Raw genomic sequence first — 19,975 nt, forward strand, 5'->3', positions numbered from 1 at the left:
CTTAACTCTACAATCTGGCTTCTGACCTCATCATTAAATGGAAGTGGCTTTCTCTCAAGTTGTCAATGATCTTTTAATTGCCAAATCCAGTGGACTTTCCTCAAGCTTCTTCACCTTTCTGCAGCCTCTGACACTGTCAATCACTCTTTTGGGATACTGAAGTCATAGAGTCAAGAAAAATTTATTAAGTGCTTACTATGTGGCAGGCACTGCTAAGTGCTAGGAATATAAAAAAATACATAAAATACTCCCTGCCCTCAAAGAACTTATCATCTAAAAGGAAGACAATATATAGACACCTGAAAAAGGTGGGGAGGAAGTTAAAAGCCCCTGGGGCATGATGAAATCCTGTAGCCAGGGTAGAATTCTCATCAGATCACAAGGATTCAATTATTATCTCTTTGCTGAGGATTCTCAAATCTAGTTATCCAGCCTTAGCCTCCTTGCTGACCTCCAGTCTTGTTTCTCTATCAGACATTTTGAACTGTCTGAATTCAAAATTTCCCTTCATGCCCTCTAAACTTCTCCCCTTTCAAACTTCCCTTACGACTGTCATGGGCATAACTATTCTCCCAGACTTTCATTGTAGATGTCATCCTCAACTCCTCACTCTTACATATTAAATTTGTTTCCAAAGCCCTTCGATTTTACTTTTTATTTTATTTTTTTGTTTTGCAGGGCAATGAGGGTTAAGTGACTTGCCCAGGGTCACACAGCTAGTAAGTGTCAAGTGTCTGAGGCCAGATTTGAACTCAGGTCCTCCTGAATCCAGGACTGGTGCTTTATCCACTGAGCCACCTAGCTGCCCCTCAATTTTACTTTTTAATATCTCTCCTCCAATACTGCCATTATCCTGGTGCAGGCTTATCTCCCCACACACGGATTACTGAGATAGCTTGCTGGTTGGTCTGCTCAATGTAAATCTTTCCCCACTATAGTCCATCCTCCACTCAGCTGCTAAAGTGATTTGATCATGCCAACCCTCTACTCAATAAACTCCAGTGGCTACCTAATCCCTCTAGTGTTAAATATAAAACCTTCTTTTTAGTGTTTAAAGTTCTTGCTCCCCACTCCCACCTTCTGAGTCCTCCTACAGTTTACACTCCCTTTCCCTCCACCTCCATGCCCCCCTAACAAGTCTTCTTTCCAATGACACTGGCTTCCTTGCTTTTCCTCGAATAAGATATTTAATCTTCTGACTCCAGGCATTTTCATTGGCTGTCCCTTATGAAAGCCTCTCATTCTTCATCCCTGCCTCCTGGCTTCTCTAACCTGCTTCAAGTCTCAGGTAAAATCTTACCTTTTGGGGAAGCTAGATGGTGCAGTGGATAGATTACCGACCCTGGATTCAGGAGGACCTGAGTTCAAATCCGACCTCGGACACCTGACACTAGCTGTGTGACCTCGGACAAGTCACTTAACCCCCCATTGCCCCACAAAAAATATAATAAAATAAAATAAAATCTCACCTTCTACAGGAAGCCTTTTCCAATTTCTCTTAATTCTAGTACCTTTCCTCTACTGATTATTTCCTATTTATCCTGTATATAGCTTATTTGTACAAGGCTGTTTGCATGTTATCTCTCCTAAAACTCAGCTTAAATGACACTTTCTATAGGAGGCCTTTCCCTTTCTCCCTAGCTACTATTGTCTTCCCCTCTAAGGTAACCTTCTATCTATTCTATATTTACTTATTTATATACATGCTGTGTCTTCCATTAGAAAAAGCTCCCTGAGGGCAGGAGCCATTTTGCTACTTCTCTGTATCTCCAGCACTTGGAAGAAAGAGTGCCTGGTACACAGCAAATGCTTAATAAATTGTTCTTGATTTATTTAACTGTTGATTTTCTAATTATGTTCCAATCATACTGAAAGGCTTATAGTCAGAAAACCTAACAAGTTACAATCATGCTTCTGACACTTCATACTTGTGATGTTGGGAGAATTATTTTGCTGATTTAAGTCTCAACTGTCTTGTCTGAAACTCTGTACAGAAAGCAAACTAAAAATGATAAAATGGCATGTAAATTAGAAAGCAATTATTATTCCCTGAAATACAGAATCGCTAATATTATATTTTTATGGGCAAGTCACTATTTTGGACTAATAAATTCTTTCTATTATACCTGACTATTTTATGATGAAGATTTTAATTCTGCTTCTGAAATTTGCTAGTAAAGCTTTTTTTAATCTTAAAAAATTCCCAAAATTTTTATGTATTTATTTAAATATAGGGTATAAATATGTTTTAAAATGAAAATGCTTTAATACTAACCTTTAATATCTCTATGTACAATCATATTACTGTGCAAGTAGTGAACTCCCTCGAGAATCTGCCGGGTATATTTTCTGGTCACATTCTCAGTAAGAGCTCCATATGCTTTTAACTGGTCCTTAATGGAACCCTATGTTGAAAAAGAAAAAAAAGAGAGAAAAAGAACATGATGCATCTTTAAGAAGTATTGTACTTAACAAAGTAGCAGGATATAAAATAAATCCACATAAATCATCAGCATTTCTATTGATTGCTGAACAAAACCATACAAGAAGAAATAGTAAGAGATACCCCATTTAAAATAACTGTAGACAGAATACAATACCTGGGAAAACAAAACAAACCCAAGAATTACATAAACAAATTATAAAACACCTTTATACAAATAAAGTCAGATGTAAATAATTGGAGAAATATTTGTTGTAGGCAGAGCCAATATAATAAAAACAACAATTTTACTGAAACTAATCTATTTATTCAATGCCATTCCAATTAAATTACCAAAAAGTTATTTTGTTGAGCTAGAAAAAAATAAAATTCATTTGGAAGAAAAGGTCAATAATATCAAGTACCATATGGTGTTATGCATGCATAATGCACATATACATACATATATGTATATATACGCATGAACACACATGCACACATATAAGTATATCTGTGTGGGCGTACAACAACATACCATACATATATGTATACACACATTTGTGCCTAATGGTAGCCTTCTCTGGGACGAGGGAGGGAAAAAAAAATATAATAAAAAGTGCACAGCAGAGAACAAAAGAAAACTTAGAAGGAAGCACAGAAAAGCAGGGTAGCTTTGAAAATGATGTGTAGTATTTATTACAGTTTTTCAAAAAAAGTAAACAGTGTGAAAGGGAAATTCATGGCTTTATATTGAATCTTCTTTTTATGTTGTGCTGTATACATGGAAATGGTTTTGGGGTTTTGTTTTTGGTCTTTGCATTCAAAATGAATAAAATTTTTTTAAAAAGAAAAAGAAAAAATCTTTTAAGACATCCTTTTAAAAATATTCTCATTCATATATCAGCCCAGGGAGGGCAAGAATGAATTCAAGAGGTAAGAGTCAGATAATATGAATACTACTCAACTTATACTGCAATTTAGCCTAATAAATCCATTTTTAAACTTCCTGATTAGAATTGTTAAACAGTAACAGCTGGGCATAAACAATGGAAAAATAAATTTTTTTCATTAATGCCTTTATTTCTCTCTTCATATTCCCCCTGCCACCTCGTTTTCTTTATACTCCTTTTTTTTTTTCTTCCTTATCCCTTTCCCTTCACGGGTTTTCTTACACCTGAACTGTATTTTGCTTGTGGTTTTTGCCTTCCTCCTCTATACAGTTCATTCCACAACCCCATAGGTAATTTCACTTTACCTTAGCTTGTTTCCACATCTATAAAAATGAGTGTGATAATACTTGTATTGCTGACCTCACAGATTGAAGCATACTTTTTTTCTTCCTTTTTTTTTTTTTAGTGAGGCAATTGAGGTTAAGTGACTTGTCCAGGGTCACACAGCTAGTAAGTGTTATGTGTCTGAGGCCGGATTTGAACTCAGGTACTCCTGACTCCAGGGCCAGTGCTCTATCCACTGCACTACCTAGCTGCCCCCAGAAGCATACTTTAAAAAAACTTTCTTTAGTTTTTTTGTTGTTTTTGTTTTGGTCTGTTTTTTCTTTCGCAATGAGGGTAAATATGTTATGCATGACTGCACATGTATAGTCTACATGAAATTGCTTGCCTTTTCAGGAAAGGTGAGGGAATTTGGAACTCAAAATTTTGTTTTATTATTATTATTATTATTATTATTATTATTATTTTTGGTTGCAGGGCAATGGGGGTTAAGTGACTTGCCCAGGGTCACACAGCTAGTAAGTGTCAAGTGTCTGAGGCCGGATTTGAACTCAGGTACTCCTGAATCCAGGGCCGGTGCTTTATCCACTGCGCCACCTAGCCGCCCCTTATTATTTTTTATATAACATATATTAGTCATGTTATAAAAGAAGAAAAAGGCTAAAAGAATCATGAAAAAGAAAGTAAAAATAGTATGCTTTGATCTGTGTTTAGACTCCATTAATTCTTTCTCTGGGGGAAGCTAGGTGGTGCAGTGGATAAAGCACCAGCCCTGGATTTAGGAGGCACTGAGATCAAAACCGGTCTCAGACACTTGACACTTACTAGCTGTGTGACCCTGGGCAAGTCACTTAACCCTCATTGAGCCACACCCCCCAGTCCCTCCAAAAATTCTTTCTCTGGTTGTAGATAGCATTTCCCATCGAGTCCTTTGGAATTATCTTAGATCATTGTATTGCTGAGAAGAGCTAAGTCTATCACACAGTTGATCATTACATAATGTTGCTGTTACTGTGTACAATGTTCTCCTGGTTCTGCTCACTTCACTCAGCATCAGTTCATGGATGCCTTTCCAAGTTTTTCTGAAATTTGTCTGCTCATCATATCTTACAGCACAAAATATTCCATTACATTCTTATACCATAACTTGGTCAGCCATTCCCCAATTGATGGGGATCCCCTCAATTTCCAATTCTTTGCCATCAAAAAAAGAACTGCTATAAACATTTTTGTACATGTAGGTCCTTTCCCCCATTTTGTTATCTCTTTGGGATACAGACCTAATAGTGATATTTGATTGTCCTTTTTCTTTTTTTGTGGTGAGGCAACTGGGGTTAAGTGACTTGCCCAGGGTCACACAGCTAGTAAGTGTTAAGTGTCTGAGGCCGGATTTGAACTCAGGTACTCCTGACTCCAGGGCCGGTGCTCTATCCCCTGCACCGCCTAGCTGCCCCTTGATTGTCCTTTGAACATAGTTCCAAATTGTTCTCCAAAATGAGTTATAATGAACTCAACTGAAAAAAATGAATGTTAAAAATTGTTTTTACATGTAATTATATAAAATGGGCAGAGCTTTAATTACTTTCTCTGTGATAGCCACTGGGACCGAATCTAGAGCTTTTAGGCATAATGTAACTTTATATATTTTATGATTTGTGGGGTTGATAATGGTTTTTTTCCTCTTCAAATTTTAATGTTTTCTTTGCTCATTGGTAGGTAAGTCTGAGTAATGCAGAACATACGATACAGTTAAGAATACAAGAAAGTCAAGCAACCAGTGTAGGGTGGAGAAAATGAAGACTGCTCTCTAGAACCACAGTTTCATTGGAAGGGATAAAGACCTTTATTTTATTTTTGAGTGGGACATAAGATCCATTAAAAAAAAATACTTTTGGGGCAGCTAGATGGCACAGTGGATAGAGCACCGGCCCTGGAGTCAGGAGTACCTGAGTTCAAATCCGGCCTCAGACACTTAATACTTACTAGCTGTGTGACCCTAGGCAAGTCACTTAACCCCAATTGCCTCACTAAAAACAAACAAACAAACAAAAAAACCCCTAAAAAAACAAAAAACAAAAAACACCACTTTTTTCAAACCTACCTTGTGCAGACTAAATACTTTCTTTTTTTTTTTTTTTTTGCAGGGCAATGAGGGTTAAGTGACTTGCCCAGGGTCACACAGCTAGTAAGTGTCATGTGTCTGAGGCCATATTTGAACTCAGGTCCTCCTGAATCCAGGGCTGGTGCTTTATCCACTACGCCACCTAGCTGCCCCCCAGACTAAATATTTTCAAATTAATTTTTAATCTAGGTTTCCATACTCCTTTATTGAATGTAATTTCTATGGCATTATGATCTGAAAAGGATGCATTTAATATATTTGCTTTTTTGCATTTGGCTGTGAGATTTTTCATGCCTTGATACATGGTCAATTTTTGTGTAGGTACCATATGCCTCTGAGAAAAAAAGTATATTCCTATCTATTCCTATTCAATTTTCTCCAAAGGTCTGGCTTATCTAACTTTTCTAAAAGTCTATTCATCTCCTTAACTTCTTAGATTTATCTAGTTCTGAGAGGGAAAGTTGAGGTATCGACTAAGATAGTTTTACTATTTCCTCCTGTAATTCATTTAACTTTTCCTTTATACTTATATATTCTCCTAGCCTTTGTGACTACCCATTTATTAATGAAAAGATTACTTTGGGTCTCAAACTTTTTTATGTTCTTTCTTCAAGGTCATACCTTGAAAAACAAATGGCTTTCTTAAAAGGTTGACTAACTTACCCCTGGCATATATTCCATAAATATGGAAAGCGTTCTTTCTTGGGGATCTCGTAAGCAGCCATAATACTGAACAATCCGCTCATGCAGAAGGTTTTTTAACAACTGAATTTCGCACTCAAGTGCATTTACTTCCTGAAACACAGAATTTATAATAAATTTTATAAAATTCCTAGAATAATTATAGCCACAAGGTGTGTCATAACAAATCCAGATGATCAAAATGATGCAGAATTTGCTTTAAAATAATTTTTAAATGTCCATTGGGAAATAACACACTATAAACATCCACAAACAGTATGCATTTAATAGAAACTTTATCCTTGATTAATGGTTAAAACTATACTGAATCTGATTTTTCATTTGTTTCACTGATATTCTAAAAAGGAAAATTCACATTATAAATATTTTAGAATGATCACCAAACATTATTTATACCAAAACCTTACAATGGAGAATTGAAATAATTTGTATTATGAGAAAGGAGAAAATACCACTACTTATTACATTTAATTCACTAAAAATGTGTCAATATAATTACAGTTTACATGATGGTTCTTACCTTGCTAGTCTCTGGACTATCAGGGTCAAACTGAACTTGTTTAACAGCCAGCTCTCTTCCTGTATCAACATCATAACATAAATATACTCTGCCAAAGGCTCCCTGACCAAGCAATTTGCCCAGTCTCCAGTTAGTTGGTGCTCTTGGTGCTGAAAAAAGATCTTTTACTTATTAGGGTATAGTTAACAACATAAACAAACAATTAGAAATCAATGAGTAAGGGCATTAAAGTTAAACTAATAAATTCAGTTATTCAAGAAAAGCTTTTAAAGGGCATATCTTGGTTACCAAACCTTTCAGAGAATTTATGAAGAACTCTAAAAACAAGAGACATGTACTCTTTTATTTCTCCTCTGGGAAACTTGCTGTTAGGTTAGCTATTTGTTGGTATGTCCAAAGTATGAAAAATAGTAGGAAAAGAAGTTGAAAATGTTAGAGCTGACTTTAAGAAATGCCACAAGATCACCAAACAAAGTATGTTCTATTCTCAGTAAGCTTTTGGCCACAGAATCCAAAGGCAACCAAAAATCAGTTGACTTTTTAAATTGCTAAATACTCTAACAATTAATTGCCATACAATTAATGACAAAATATTGAACTGGAAGATAAGTGGCAAAGCACTTCATCTTCTCTACTGTCAGTCTATTCCTGCACTGGATTTGGAAAAACTAGGACCTCAGTTTAAAACTGTGTCTCAGACACTTATTTGCTGTGTGGCCCTGGGAAAGTCACTGAATCTCTCTTAGTCTTAGTTTCTTCACCTGTAAAATGAAGAGACTGGACTTGATGGCCTCTGAGGTTCCTTCTAGTTTTGAATCTATGATCCTAAGATTCTAGTCTAAAACATGCTTTAAAGAATCTTTAATCCTATCTTCTTTATAAGCTTTATAACTTGAAAGAACTCACACCTTAGGGTTTTGAAGTACTAAGCTGTAAATATAAATGAAATAAAATAAACTATGATTTGGACTATTGATATTATCACCACTTTGAAATGGAGGCTAAGTGACTTCCATAACACATTTATGAAAGAGGCAAAAACTATTCTCTTTCTTACTGTAAGATACATTTAGCAGGAATGTCATCACAACTCAGGAGACTAGAAAGAGAGACCTAAATTGGTTAAGCCTTCACTATAAAATCCATCTATGAATTTCTATTTAGGTTCTTGGAAAAGAAATTCAAACCTGTAACAATGGCACCTGAAGCTTGGAAAATCTACATGAAGGTACTAATGAACCCTAAAGAAGGAGCTAGGTGGACAAGTAGATACAGCACTTGGCCTAGAAGAAGGAAATTTTCCCTCCCATAGTTAGTCAGTAGCTGAACTAAAATTGTATTTAAAAGAATAACAAGCGAGCTTCTGCACAAACAAAATTAATGTACCTAGAATAAGAGGAGAAGTGGTTGAATGGGAAAAAAAAAATCTTTGTATCAAATTTCTCCAAGAAGGTTGTGTTATCTAAGATATTTAAAAGCCAAAAAAGCTACTCCTCAATACATAAGCCATGAAAAGATATGAATGAGGGGCGGCTAGGTGGCGCAGTGGATAAAGCACGGGCGTTGGATTCAGGAGTACCTGAGTTCAAATCCGGCCTCAGACACTTGACTTACTAGCTGTGTGACCTTGGGCAAGTCACTTAACCCCCACTGCCCAGCCAAAAAAAAAAAAAAGATATGAATGGTTTGTGAAAGAAAAACTGCAAACTATTAACATCCATGTAAAAGAAGGCTTCAAATCACTAATAGTAAGAGAAATGCAAATAAAAACAACCTTGAGGCTTTACTTTATACTCTGTGAACTGGTGAAGATTAAAAAAGATTGGAATAGTCAATGCTGGAGAGGTTGTGGAAAGATACACACACATGCATTGTTGGTGGAACTTTGAATCAGTACAACTATTTTTGAAAGCAATTTGGAATTATGCAAATAAAGTGACTAAAATATCTGTATACTTTTTTTGACCCAAAGATCCCATTACTAAGCTTATACCCCAATGAGGCTACTGATAAAGAGGAAAGTCTCCACATACACCAAAATATTTAGAACATCAATTTTTGTGATAAGAAAGAATCAGAAATAAGATGTCCATTTACTGGGGAATGGCTAAACAAATTATGGTACATGAATGCAATGCAATATTATTCTGCTGTAAGAAATGATGCATTTGATGACTATAGAGCAGCAGAGAGAGATCTACATAAACTGATGCAGAACAAAGCCAAGAAAACAATCTACACAATAATGGCAACAATGTAAATGTTGAACAATCATAAAAAAGTCAAAAGTGAATGTTGCAAAAAAAAATTAAATTAAATTAAAATTTTTTTTAAAAAGTGAATGTTGCAAAATGATAAAGAACAAGTATGGCTCAAAAGAAAAGACAGGAAAAGATACTTCCTTCCCAACTCCACCCATTTGCAAAGGTGGGAGGTCTGTAAGTATGTTACATTGTATATTTTTCAGACTTGTTTTTAATGTACTGATCAGTTATGCTGATTTTCCCCCTCTTTTTCTTCTAAAAAATATTTTAAATATTATTTATTAGATGGGATGACTCTGGGAAGGGAGAGAAAAAAACAATGGGAGAAATTATGGTGATGTATAAAAACAAAAGATACCAATAAAAACTAACTAGAAAAACCAGAATTACAATTATATAGTTATACTAGGGAGAAAGAAAAGGCAACATATTTATAAATGATCAATGAAAGAAATCTTCTTAGCAAATTTTTTAAATCAATTTTTACACAACTGTCAGTGACAATTTTCTTGTTAAAATAAGAGCTGCAGAGTAGAATCTCCCAAAGTAATAGGGATTAACACTGTGCTGATTCTCTAATCTTCCACCAACTTGAGAGACTATTGTTTGACCTCGGTTTAGGAACATACAGTTTTGAGGGAAGTAGTTTTATGACAGTTATTAGTAAGGTATTCAGAGCTTTGAAGTATCTACTAAAAATTTTAGTGTACCAATCACTACTACTTACAGCGGCTGGGAGGGCTTATGTCCATTACAGTCAGAGTGGGATTCTCTATATCGCTTCCCCTTCTCATTCGGCTATCCTCATACTCTGGAGTAAAGATGCTGCTTCCACTACTGGTACTTAATGAACAATCGGTAGGACTGAAACTGACTGGTGAACGGAAGCTATTCCCTTGAGTCCTTCTGGCCCTTGGAAAAGTCTTGCGACCTACAGAATAATTTTTAAAATTATGTCATATTTTATTAATGGTGCTAAATTTTAAACCATTTAAAATTTGTAGTCCCGGAAATAATACAAGTTTTTTTGTGTCCGAACCAGGTAACGTTAATGTTAACAGTCATATAATTACATACTATTAGGTTTATTATAGTGTTTTTCTACAAAAAAATTAATTCAAGGTTATATATTTGTGACAGAACATTATAAAACAAAAATAAAGAAACTAGGGAAGAGAACAGGTGGAAGTAGAAATGGATGAGAGAAGTGATCAGGCAACAGAAACCAAAAGCCCTTGTGAGATAAGAATGGCTTTTATTATGAAGATATTATGTAGATTTCATTTTAAGCTATTAGCCAATTTCAGATGCTTTTTGGGAAAGTTACAAAACCAAACGCTTAGGGACCAATGTTAACTGGTAAAAATAAATTTTAATGAAAAACAGGAAACCAGCAAATTATCTTAAATATCTGGAAAAACACTATTTTATTTTAATAATTATTAACAATGAATCTGGATAAAAATCTTAATTTTAAAATGAAAGAAAAGCTTACTCAAAACTTCCTTAAGAATTTACCTTTCATTCTGGAAAAATAGTATTTCTAGCAGCATGAAAAATGAATATTACATATTCTGAATGAAAAATTCAAGAAACTTACCATCATTATAGTCTGGATGGTGATATGATATATGATATCTTCTTGGATAAGTACCTCCTTTTCCAAATTTCTCAAAGATAGGGTTATCATAGTCTGAGAGAAAAAGGAAAACACTGGTATGGGGCATAGTAATCTTAAAAAAAAAAACCCCAACTGAAAACCCCATACTTAACAAAGTATGTTATTTTTACCTTACAAAATAATACGATTTTTTGCATCTGCATTAATTTAGCTTAGACATTTTCTAGATAGTAATACACATACATATACATATATATATAACACAATTTAGGTATTTAAAAAAATAGTCCAAAACATACCTCAAGAATTCTTCTCTATAGATAAGGGTAGCAAAGCATCCTAATTTCTCTGCATATCTTTCAATAGTCCTTTCTCCCATTAAGTTTGGAAAAATTAATTTCATAGGTAGGGATGACTTAAAAACAGACTATACTCTATAAACTTTCCCATCAAGAAAAGGCATTTTGCAAATTAAAAAATTTTCCTTAATATTTTTTCATTTACATAAAAAAGGCAGTTTAAACATAAAGTAAATTCAATGTTAATATCTGGAATCTGTATAATCTAACCTGTAAATTCCTGATGATTATCTGGATAGCTCTGTGCTCTTGGCATTCGAGTTTTGGGATAGTTGTCACTATAAATGTAAAAAGTAATATACAAAAAAAATTAACAGAAAAATTAGTAATAGCAAACACAAAGTTTAATTAGCAACAATGGAATCCAAAATATTAAAATTATTGGAACTGCCCCTGAAATTCCACTCATAAACTTTCTGTGATTAGGCAAGACATTGGGTGTAGAGTAAAGGAGTATCCTAGTAAGTTTAGAGGCAAATTGTCTATCAAAACAACTAAAGGTGGAAAATAATCAGTTAATGCACTATTTCGTATTATATAGGAAAAAAAACTCGACAGTTTTGACTTCCATTTATCCAACCAGTTATATATGAAAACCACAGATTCCATATACTTGGGTACCTGAAAATTAAGCACGTATCATCATCTGACAGCTGTGACTTATCTTAACACATTAGTTTCACAAATTTACTGAAGGATCAAGGGGCTATAGATTTCCCCCCAAATTATTACTCTCCATTTTTGTGAGTAGTAGTAGAATGTTTACTGTAAGAAATACTTCTGGGAAACCAAGAGAGGGAGCACTTGTATCTAAGATCTCAGCAGACTTAAGGAAAGGCTTCTGGTGAGTTTAATGTCCTCTATAGAAGACTTATGCGAGGACATGGAAAAGAATAACAGGTTAAGAAAGTATGGATGGTTGCAATCTGTACCTATGAATGAAATCATAGTTCCATTGAAGTACTATACATTTGTACCTGTCACATTATCCATACTTGGTTGTAGATGCTATGATTATGGTTTAAAGATGTTTGTATCTCACCTCAATCCCTTGTGTTCTAGCATCCGTCCCCACCCACTGTATTAAATGCCTCAAAAGTCAACAATCATTTCCTAATCTGCTATATAAAATGGGAATTTTCAATAGGTGGCTTCTCTGACCTCTTTGTAACATCTGGCACTTAACACCCCATCTCTCCCTGGATATACTCTCTTTTCTAGGCTTCCTAGACATCATACTATTCTGGCTTTAGTCCTATTTCTCTAACTTCTTCTCTATAGCCTTAGATGGCTTTTCCTCTTCTCTTCTTTTTTTCTATATAATAAACAATTTCACTCACTGCCTGGGTTTCAATTATTATACTTAGGTGACAAAGACAAAAATGTTACTACCCTCAATGGACTTAGATTCAACTAAGGTAATATAACATACAATCTCACACACACACACACACACACACACACACACACACACACACACACACACACACACACCCGAGTAAGTAATAAATGCAAGGTAATTTGAGGAGAAACCTAGCACTAACTTCTGGTGAAGGAAGGAGGATTAGGATAGGCTTAATGTAGTAGGTGGTACTTAAGCTAAATTTTAGAGGTTAACAAAGATTCAGAAAGGCAGCAATGAAAACTTGAATTTCAAGCAAGTGGGATAGTGTCTGTGAATGCAGAGGTGAAAGATACAATGTTGAATTCCAGCACTATCTGACAGTAAATTTGGTTAGAATGTAAAGCATGTGAAAAAGTAATATGAAATAAGGATTAAAAGGTAGGTTGGAGTCAGATGGCTTTACATGCCAGGTTAGGAGTTTGTATTTTATACTGGAAGCAAACAGTGAGCAACTGAAGGTTTTTAAGAAGGGGAGATGGGCAGACTTGCACATTGGGAAGATTATTTTCAAAGTGTGTAGAATACTAACTGGAAAGGGAAGATACTGGAACAAGGGAGACCAATTAAGATATTATCATAATAGTCTAAGAGATGAGGGCCTAAACTAGAATGGTGGCAATGAGACAGTTTAAGAAATACTGTGAAGATAAAACTGACAGGACTTAGCAACTGATTGGATGGTGGAGGTGAAGGAGCAGGAAGTCTCAGACCACTCTGAGACTGCAAACCTGGGTGCCATTAAAATAAACTAAGGTAATATGGAGGAGGGGGAAATTTAGTTTTAGATTCTTATGTGACTTTTAAGTATAGAGGCAGCTGGTGACACGGAACTGGTATGTGGACAAGAGATTAGAGCTGGATATAAAAGTTTAAGAGTTATCTAAGGATGACATCATCATCAAGTTACTGTTCCTACTCTCTCTTCCCCTTCACTGCTAAGTAGTTTAAAATATTTTTCTACATTTGACGCTTCTACTTCCTCAAAACCTCCTTGTACTCACTCCTTACAATCTAGCTTTTGCTCCTCCTGCTTTGATAAAACTAATCTGACCTCCTAATTACTAATCTAATGGCCTGTGTTCAGTCTTCACCTCGCTAAGAGTTTGGCCATCATTCACCACTACCCCTTACTAGTAGATTCTTTCCTACCTTTGCTTCAGAAACATCATTCTCTCTATTTCTCCCCCTCACTCCCTTCTCTGCTCCTCTCTGCTTTCTCATCTTCTTCCTGATACCTTAATGTGGGTTTTCCCCAATATTCTGTCCTTGATCATGTTTACTTTATTTACCCTAGAAATCTATCCATCACCTGCCTGGATTACTATAATATTGTAATTCCCATCAGGTCTTCATGGCCTTATTCACTCCTACCACCAATTCACCTTTCTTATGCTTGGTGTGACCTTTTATTTCTAGTTCCTAAAGCCAGTTGGAACTTATATTGGTATATGGTATGAAATGTTCTAAACCTAATTTCTGCCAGATTGCTTTTACATTTTTCTAGAAGCTTGGGTTGATTAGTGAGTCCTTACTCCAGTAGCTTGGTCTCTGGGTTTACTAAACACTAGATTAAGGTTCACAAACTTCTCTATGTTGTATACCTCATCTGTTTCATTGGTTAACCTCTCTATTTTTGAACCAGTACTAAATAGTTTTGATGATACTGCCATGTAGTGTAGTTAAAGATCTGGTACTGCTAGGCCCCCTTCTTTCCTACTTTTTTCATTCTTTCCCTTGAAATTCTTGACCTTTTGTTCTTCCAGATGAATTTTGTTACTAATTTTTTTCTAGTTCCATAAAGTAATACTTTTTTTGTTTAACTGGGATGGCATTAAGAAAATTAATTTTGGTAGTATTGTCATTTTTATTACATTGGCTTGACCTATCCATGAAAATTGAATATTTCTCCAATTATTTTGGTTTGCTTTCTTATGCTTACGATTTGGTGAGACAGAATGAATTTGTAGTCAGAAAACCTGAATATGATTCCTACCACAGATACTTCCTAATTATGTGACAACTGGCAAGTCACCTCTCAATCTCGGTTTCCTCATCTGTAAAATTTTTCATCCCTCTCTGGGACCTAGTCTTGCACTCTAAACAAAGTAGATGCTTAAATGTTTGTGGATTTGCTTTTATTGATGAATTAAGATTTTAAATTATTCCTTTAATTTTTATAGTCAATTTAGGAAATAATCCTTTGAAAAACTTCTGTCCCTTGCAAAAGAAATCATAACTAAGGATGTCATATATTGTGCTGCTATCCAAAGTCCCTTACTTTTATAAAAACACCCTATAAATTCTTTCTTGAATTCAGTGCCAGTAAAAAGTCTATCTCTCTAGATTAACTTTTGGGTTTTCCTATTTGCCTCAGCTTCTAGGAAACTCAGAGCTAAATTCAGTGCTGGGTATTAGGATAATCTGCACACCCTTGTTGATTGGCAACACTGCTTCTCTGTTCCTTTTAACTAGTTTTTGTTCCTTTTATTATTTCATTTTAAAGTGTTAATTTTATATGCGATTTTAAAGAGTTTTTGGAAGTAAGAGTAAAAATCCTATATATTTTAAAAATAGCATATAAAAAGTCAAAACTGAAAAATAAATCTGCTTCAGTTCTCAGTTTAAGTTGTTTTAAACACAATATTTGGGCAAATAAAGGCTATCTAGGTATTTGATGACATAGAGGTCCAACAATTTTTAAAGATGAAGACCCCAAGAACATAAGTGACTTGCCAAAGTTTAGCTTAAGAATATAATACTCTTATTTACCTTCACTGCCACCCATATATCTCTCTGAATATCTATCACAGATAAGCACTGAGGGCCTTACCCATCCAGAGGGCTATCAAGTGATGGACAGCTTCCTGAGCCAGAATTTTCAGGACTGCTCAATGAGAGTGGATCCAACATCTAGAAATGGAATATCATGATAATGTTGAAGGAGAATTTTGTGGAGGTTAAGTTTAAAATTAGTTTCTCCAGGTGAATAAGTCACTACCTTTAAGCTTCCATAAAGAGTATTCCACTTTAATACCTCAAAACTGTAATATTTAAAAAATATTAATAAAAATTTTAAGCCCTCAAATTCGTTGCACAGAATTACAGCAGAAAATTTTAATCCCTTTATTAACCTTTCCCTTTTTCTCTTTGAAACATATAAAACCACTGATAATCTTTGAATTAACATAGATATAATTTTTTTAGATGAAAAACACTAGATTTTTCTATATAAAAATAAATACCTGCACATAATGTGAGTATAAACAAAACACTAGTCCCAACAGAGGAGTTTCTCTATATGTTTTTGCTATTTAACCTACTACAGAAGAAAGTTATTACAAATTATATGGTACATGTCAAAATACGATACACATCAGATACCTGGCAAACCTTTGTTAACAAAGGCTCAATGATCTATTAATAGCCCCCTCTCAAATTATACAATTAATTTACTTACTTGGTCCATGCTTTCTGGAATAAACTCTCCTTCACTGTTGATACTAGTAAATGACCCATTTCTGGCAACCTGATGTAGATCATCTGGAATGTAACCAGGGGGAGGTGAACTTCTATCTCTAGTAGTAGGACCTTTAAATTTGGGGAAAAAAAGTCATTAAAATACTAAACATATAAATATCAGTAAATAAATCTATTTATATTCTATTTTCTATCTGAACATAGATTTTTGAACACAGCTTGAAAACTTTAATTAAACTCTACTACCTAGATTCTTAAATATTTCAAAGTTATCCATCAATGGCAGACTATCAAACGTCTCCAACACTTGGTTTCTGAATGGGTGTGTGTGTGTGAACTTATTTTTTAAACAAAAAGGTAATAACTACATTTAAATAACTTTTCCTTTGCAATATTTTATTTTCTATTATACATTTAAAGAATCCACTAGCTTCACCAAACTGCCACAGGGATCTATGATACAAGAAAAGTTTAAGAAGTCCTGATTTAAGGAGTACATGGGAAGGGGAAAAGAGAAGGATAACATTAGGAAATGTAGGTAGTATAAGAAACAAGAGGTGCTGCTAGGTGGCGCAGTGGGTAAAGCACTGGCCCTGGATTCAGGAGGACCTGAGTTCAAATCTGGCCTCAGACACTTGACACTTACTAGCTATGTGACACTGGGCAAGTTACTTAAGCTTCACTGCCTTGCCCCCCTCCCAATATTCCTGAAGAACATAGTTCTTTTTGCAATAGTTACTTAGCAAAACAAACAAAACAAAAAACAACCTTTTCTGATCTGTAATATGATTTCTTGAGAGGCCCAGCTATGGGAAAGGATGGATGAACAGAATCCATCTTTATCCTAGACATATTTCCCATTATAAATGAATAAATTGGAATCCTGGTTTATAAATCAGTCTATTCTGAGTTTAGCTCCTATGAATCAATTTACCAAATTCCTACCACATCCTTTCTGAATTTGCAAATCTAAGGGCTGAAATATGGTGAACCTTAAAAGATATAATTACTTCTTCATATTATTATTATTTTTGCAGGGCAATGAGGGTTAAGTGACTTGCCCAGGGTCACACGGCTAGTAAGTGTCAAGTGTCTGAGGCCAAATTTGAACTCAGGTCCTCCTAAATCCAGGGATGGTGCTTTATCCACTGTGCCACCTAGATATAATTACTTTGGGGGATTTCTCTGAAAATAGTCAAGCTTGAATGAATTGAACCTACAAAACATTATTCAACACTGAGGATAGAAAACCAAAACCAAAACAGTACCTTAACTCAAGGAGATTTGGAAGATGTAACATATATACATATGTGTATAATACAAGGAAAATTGAGACAGGAGAGAATACTATTGAGTGGGGGTATCAGGGAAAGTTTCATGGAAGAGATAACATGGGAGATGAATCTTGAAGATAGACAAGAATTCTTTGAGGCAGCAATGAGGAAAAAGTGCAGTCTAGGAATGAGGAGTTACACGTAAATGCACAGGGGCAAGAAGGAGACACAATATTAAGCTCTGGGATTGTGTGTGTGTAGTCTAGTTTTCCTGAAACAGTTTGTGAAGGGGAGCAGTATAAAATAAGGCTGGGAAAGAAGGTTAGAACTAGACAGTTTTTGCTTTATTTTTAAACTTTTTTTGTTGTTGAATCATGTCTGATTCTTTGTGACCTCAATTTTTTAACTAGGAAAAATTTATTTTCTCCCATGGTCAAGCATTGTTCACATTCAAAACTATGTTAGTCAGCATCTGAAATCTCATTCAGGAGGTGGTGGCATAGATAATCATTAGTTGTTAGAATTAGATTGTACAAGTACTTAAGTCATGGCCTAAGGAATGTGTATTTTATCCTACAGACAAAGGTGAAGAAAGAATATATTCCAGTGACAAGAGATAGCCCCTACAAAGTCATGGTGTTAGGAAATGAAGTGCCCTGTGTAAGGGACCAGAAAGAAGGCCAATTTGGCTGAACTACAGAACTGCAGGAAGGGGAAGAATGTATAATAAGCCAAGAAATATAGGATGAGGCCAGGTTGTAAAAGGGAAAGAGGTAGGAGCATAAGGATGATGGACCGGGAAGGGGTAATTAGACAGGAAGGAGAACCAGGAGAGAGTGGTTTCATGAAAAGCCAGAGGAGATAGAGCAGTCAACAGTGTCAAATGCTGCAGAGAAGCAAAAAAGATGAGGTCTGAGAAAATGTCATCAGTTTTAACAATGGAAAGATTATTGATTAACTTAGGAGGAAGCAATTTTAGTTAGGTGATAAAGTCACAAGTCATATTGTAAAGATCTGAAGACAACATATGTGAGGAGAGTGAGTGGAAACAATGAATGTAGACAGCTTTTCCCAAAAGTTTGGCTTCTAAGACAATAGCCTGGGGAAACTGAGACAAATAGGGGTCAAGTGACTTTTGTTGTTGTCTGAAATATATTCCTGAAGAATTATTGCACACAAGAAAAGGGTTACTAAGGAAGGTGATAGAAACAACAAACATAACTATTTAGCAAAGATGGTTTTGGATGATACCTACCTAAAAGCCTAAAAATACCCCCAGAAACTGCCTCTAATTCTGTATTCAGTAAATGAAAATTCTTACCTATTACAGGAAGTCGTTTTTTAATCTCTGTTACTCTAAATACTGTATTATCCAAATCTTCCAGTGATGGCAAAGGTTCCAAGTTGGCAGCCTAATAATTAAAAAAAAGAAAAAGAAATGAAACTTTCCCGTAGTATTCATTTAAAAAGGATCGATTTATTTCCCTCCACGTATATAACACACTTTCTGTTATTCTGAGAAACTTTTAATTTTTTGCTCTAACAATGGCAATCTATTCATGGTAAATTATTTGCTTTCCTGTCCATGCAGATTTACAGAGTACAATAGCTTTATTCCATATGTTGCCACTGAAATTACACAATAAAATATCATACATGAGTATAAATTAAAGTTGTCCTTTGAAGATAAAAAAAAGGGGTTTTGTAGAGTCAACTCTGTTTACAGGTATTATATATTGTCTTTTTGTTTTTCTTTTTTATAACCCCATCATCTACAGGATCAAATATAAAATTCTCTGTCTGGATCTTAAAGCCCTTCATCTCTCCTCTACCAGTCTTTATACACTTTACAGCACTTCACATACTCTACAATCTAGTGACACTGGTCTCCTTGCTGTGCCTTGCAGAAGAAACTCTATTTCTCTACTCTAGGCATTTTCACTGGTTGTCTCCCATGTCTGGAATGCGCTCCCTCTGTATCTCTGGCTTCCCTCAAACTCCAGCTAAATAACCCCCCCTACAAGTCTTTCCAGATACCCCTTAATTCTAAGTGCCTTCCCTCTTTTGATTTTTTTCTGATTTATCTGGTCAATAGCTGGTTTGTACATAGTTGTTTACATATGTTCTCCCTAATTAGACAGGGATCTCCTTGAGAGCAGAGATTATTTTTTGATTTTATATCTAATGCACAGTGCCTGGTACACAGTAGGTACTTAGTACATATTTGCTGACTGAAGTAGATTTTCCATTTATTCCTAGATAATTATCTTCCTATGGTGTTGTTGTTGTTTTGTTTTTGCAGGGCAATGAGGATTAAGTGACTTGCCCAGGGTCACACAGCTAGTAAGTGTCAAGTGTCCAAGGCCAGATTTGAACTCAGGCAGTCCTGAATCCAGGGTCGGTGCTCTATCCACTGCGCCATCTAGCTGCCTCTTTCCTATGGTATTAATGGGACAATAATCATCACCAGAAGTTTTTTTTTTTTAATAAACCATTTTTTGATGTTTTTGGCCACAGAAATCCACGACTACAGATGTAATGAATGGTTGTATAAGTACCACCACTGGTTGATTCTTT

The 19,975-nt window shown here is 35.2% G+C and overlaps 1 protein-coding gene across 3 annotated transcripts in view; it reads right to left on the reverse strand.

Moving 5' to 3' along the window:
* The window catches only part of MAP3K2 (mitogen-activated protein kinase kinase kinase 2), a 90,850-nt gene that overhangs the window by 12,685 nt on the left and 58,190 nt on the right, over positions 1-19,975 (reverse strand). For all 3 annotated transcript variants that reach the window (XM_043997534.1, XM_043997533.1, XM_043997535.1), the window contains 9 exons: positions 18,720-18,810; positions 16,105-16,235; positions 15,478-15,557; positions 11,453-11,520; positions 10,863-10,955; positions 9,990-10,193; positions 6,999-7,147; positions 6,440-6,571; positions 2,276-2,405 (listed from right to left, as the gene is read on the reverse strand). In XM_043997534.1, coding sequence (XP_043853469.1) covers positions 2,276-2,405; positions 6,440-6,571; positions 6,999-7,147; positions 9,990-10,193; positions 10,863-10,955; positions 11,453-11,520; positions 15,478-15,557; positions 16,105-16,235; positions 18,720-18,810 — 1,078 coding nt within the window. The remainder of the gene's footprint in view (positions 1-2,275; positions 2,406-6,439; positions 6,572-6,998; positions 7,148-9,989; positions 10,194-10,862; positions 10,956-11,452; positions 11,521-15,477; positions 15,558-16,104; positions 16,236-18,719; positions 18,811-19,975) is intronic.

The sequence above is a fragment of the Dromiciops gliroides genome, chromosome 3 (genome assembly GCF_019393635.1).
Source record: "Dromiciops gliroides isolate mDroGli1 chromosome 3, mDroGli1.pri, whole genome shotgun sequence".
In the NCBI taxonomy this organism is placed as follows: Eukaryota; Metazoa; Chordata; class Mammalia; order Microbiotheria; family Microbiotheriidae; genus Dromiciops; species Dromiciops gliroides.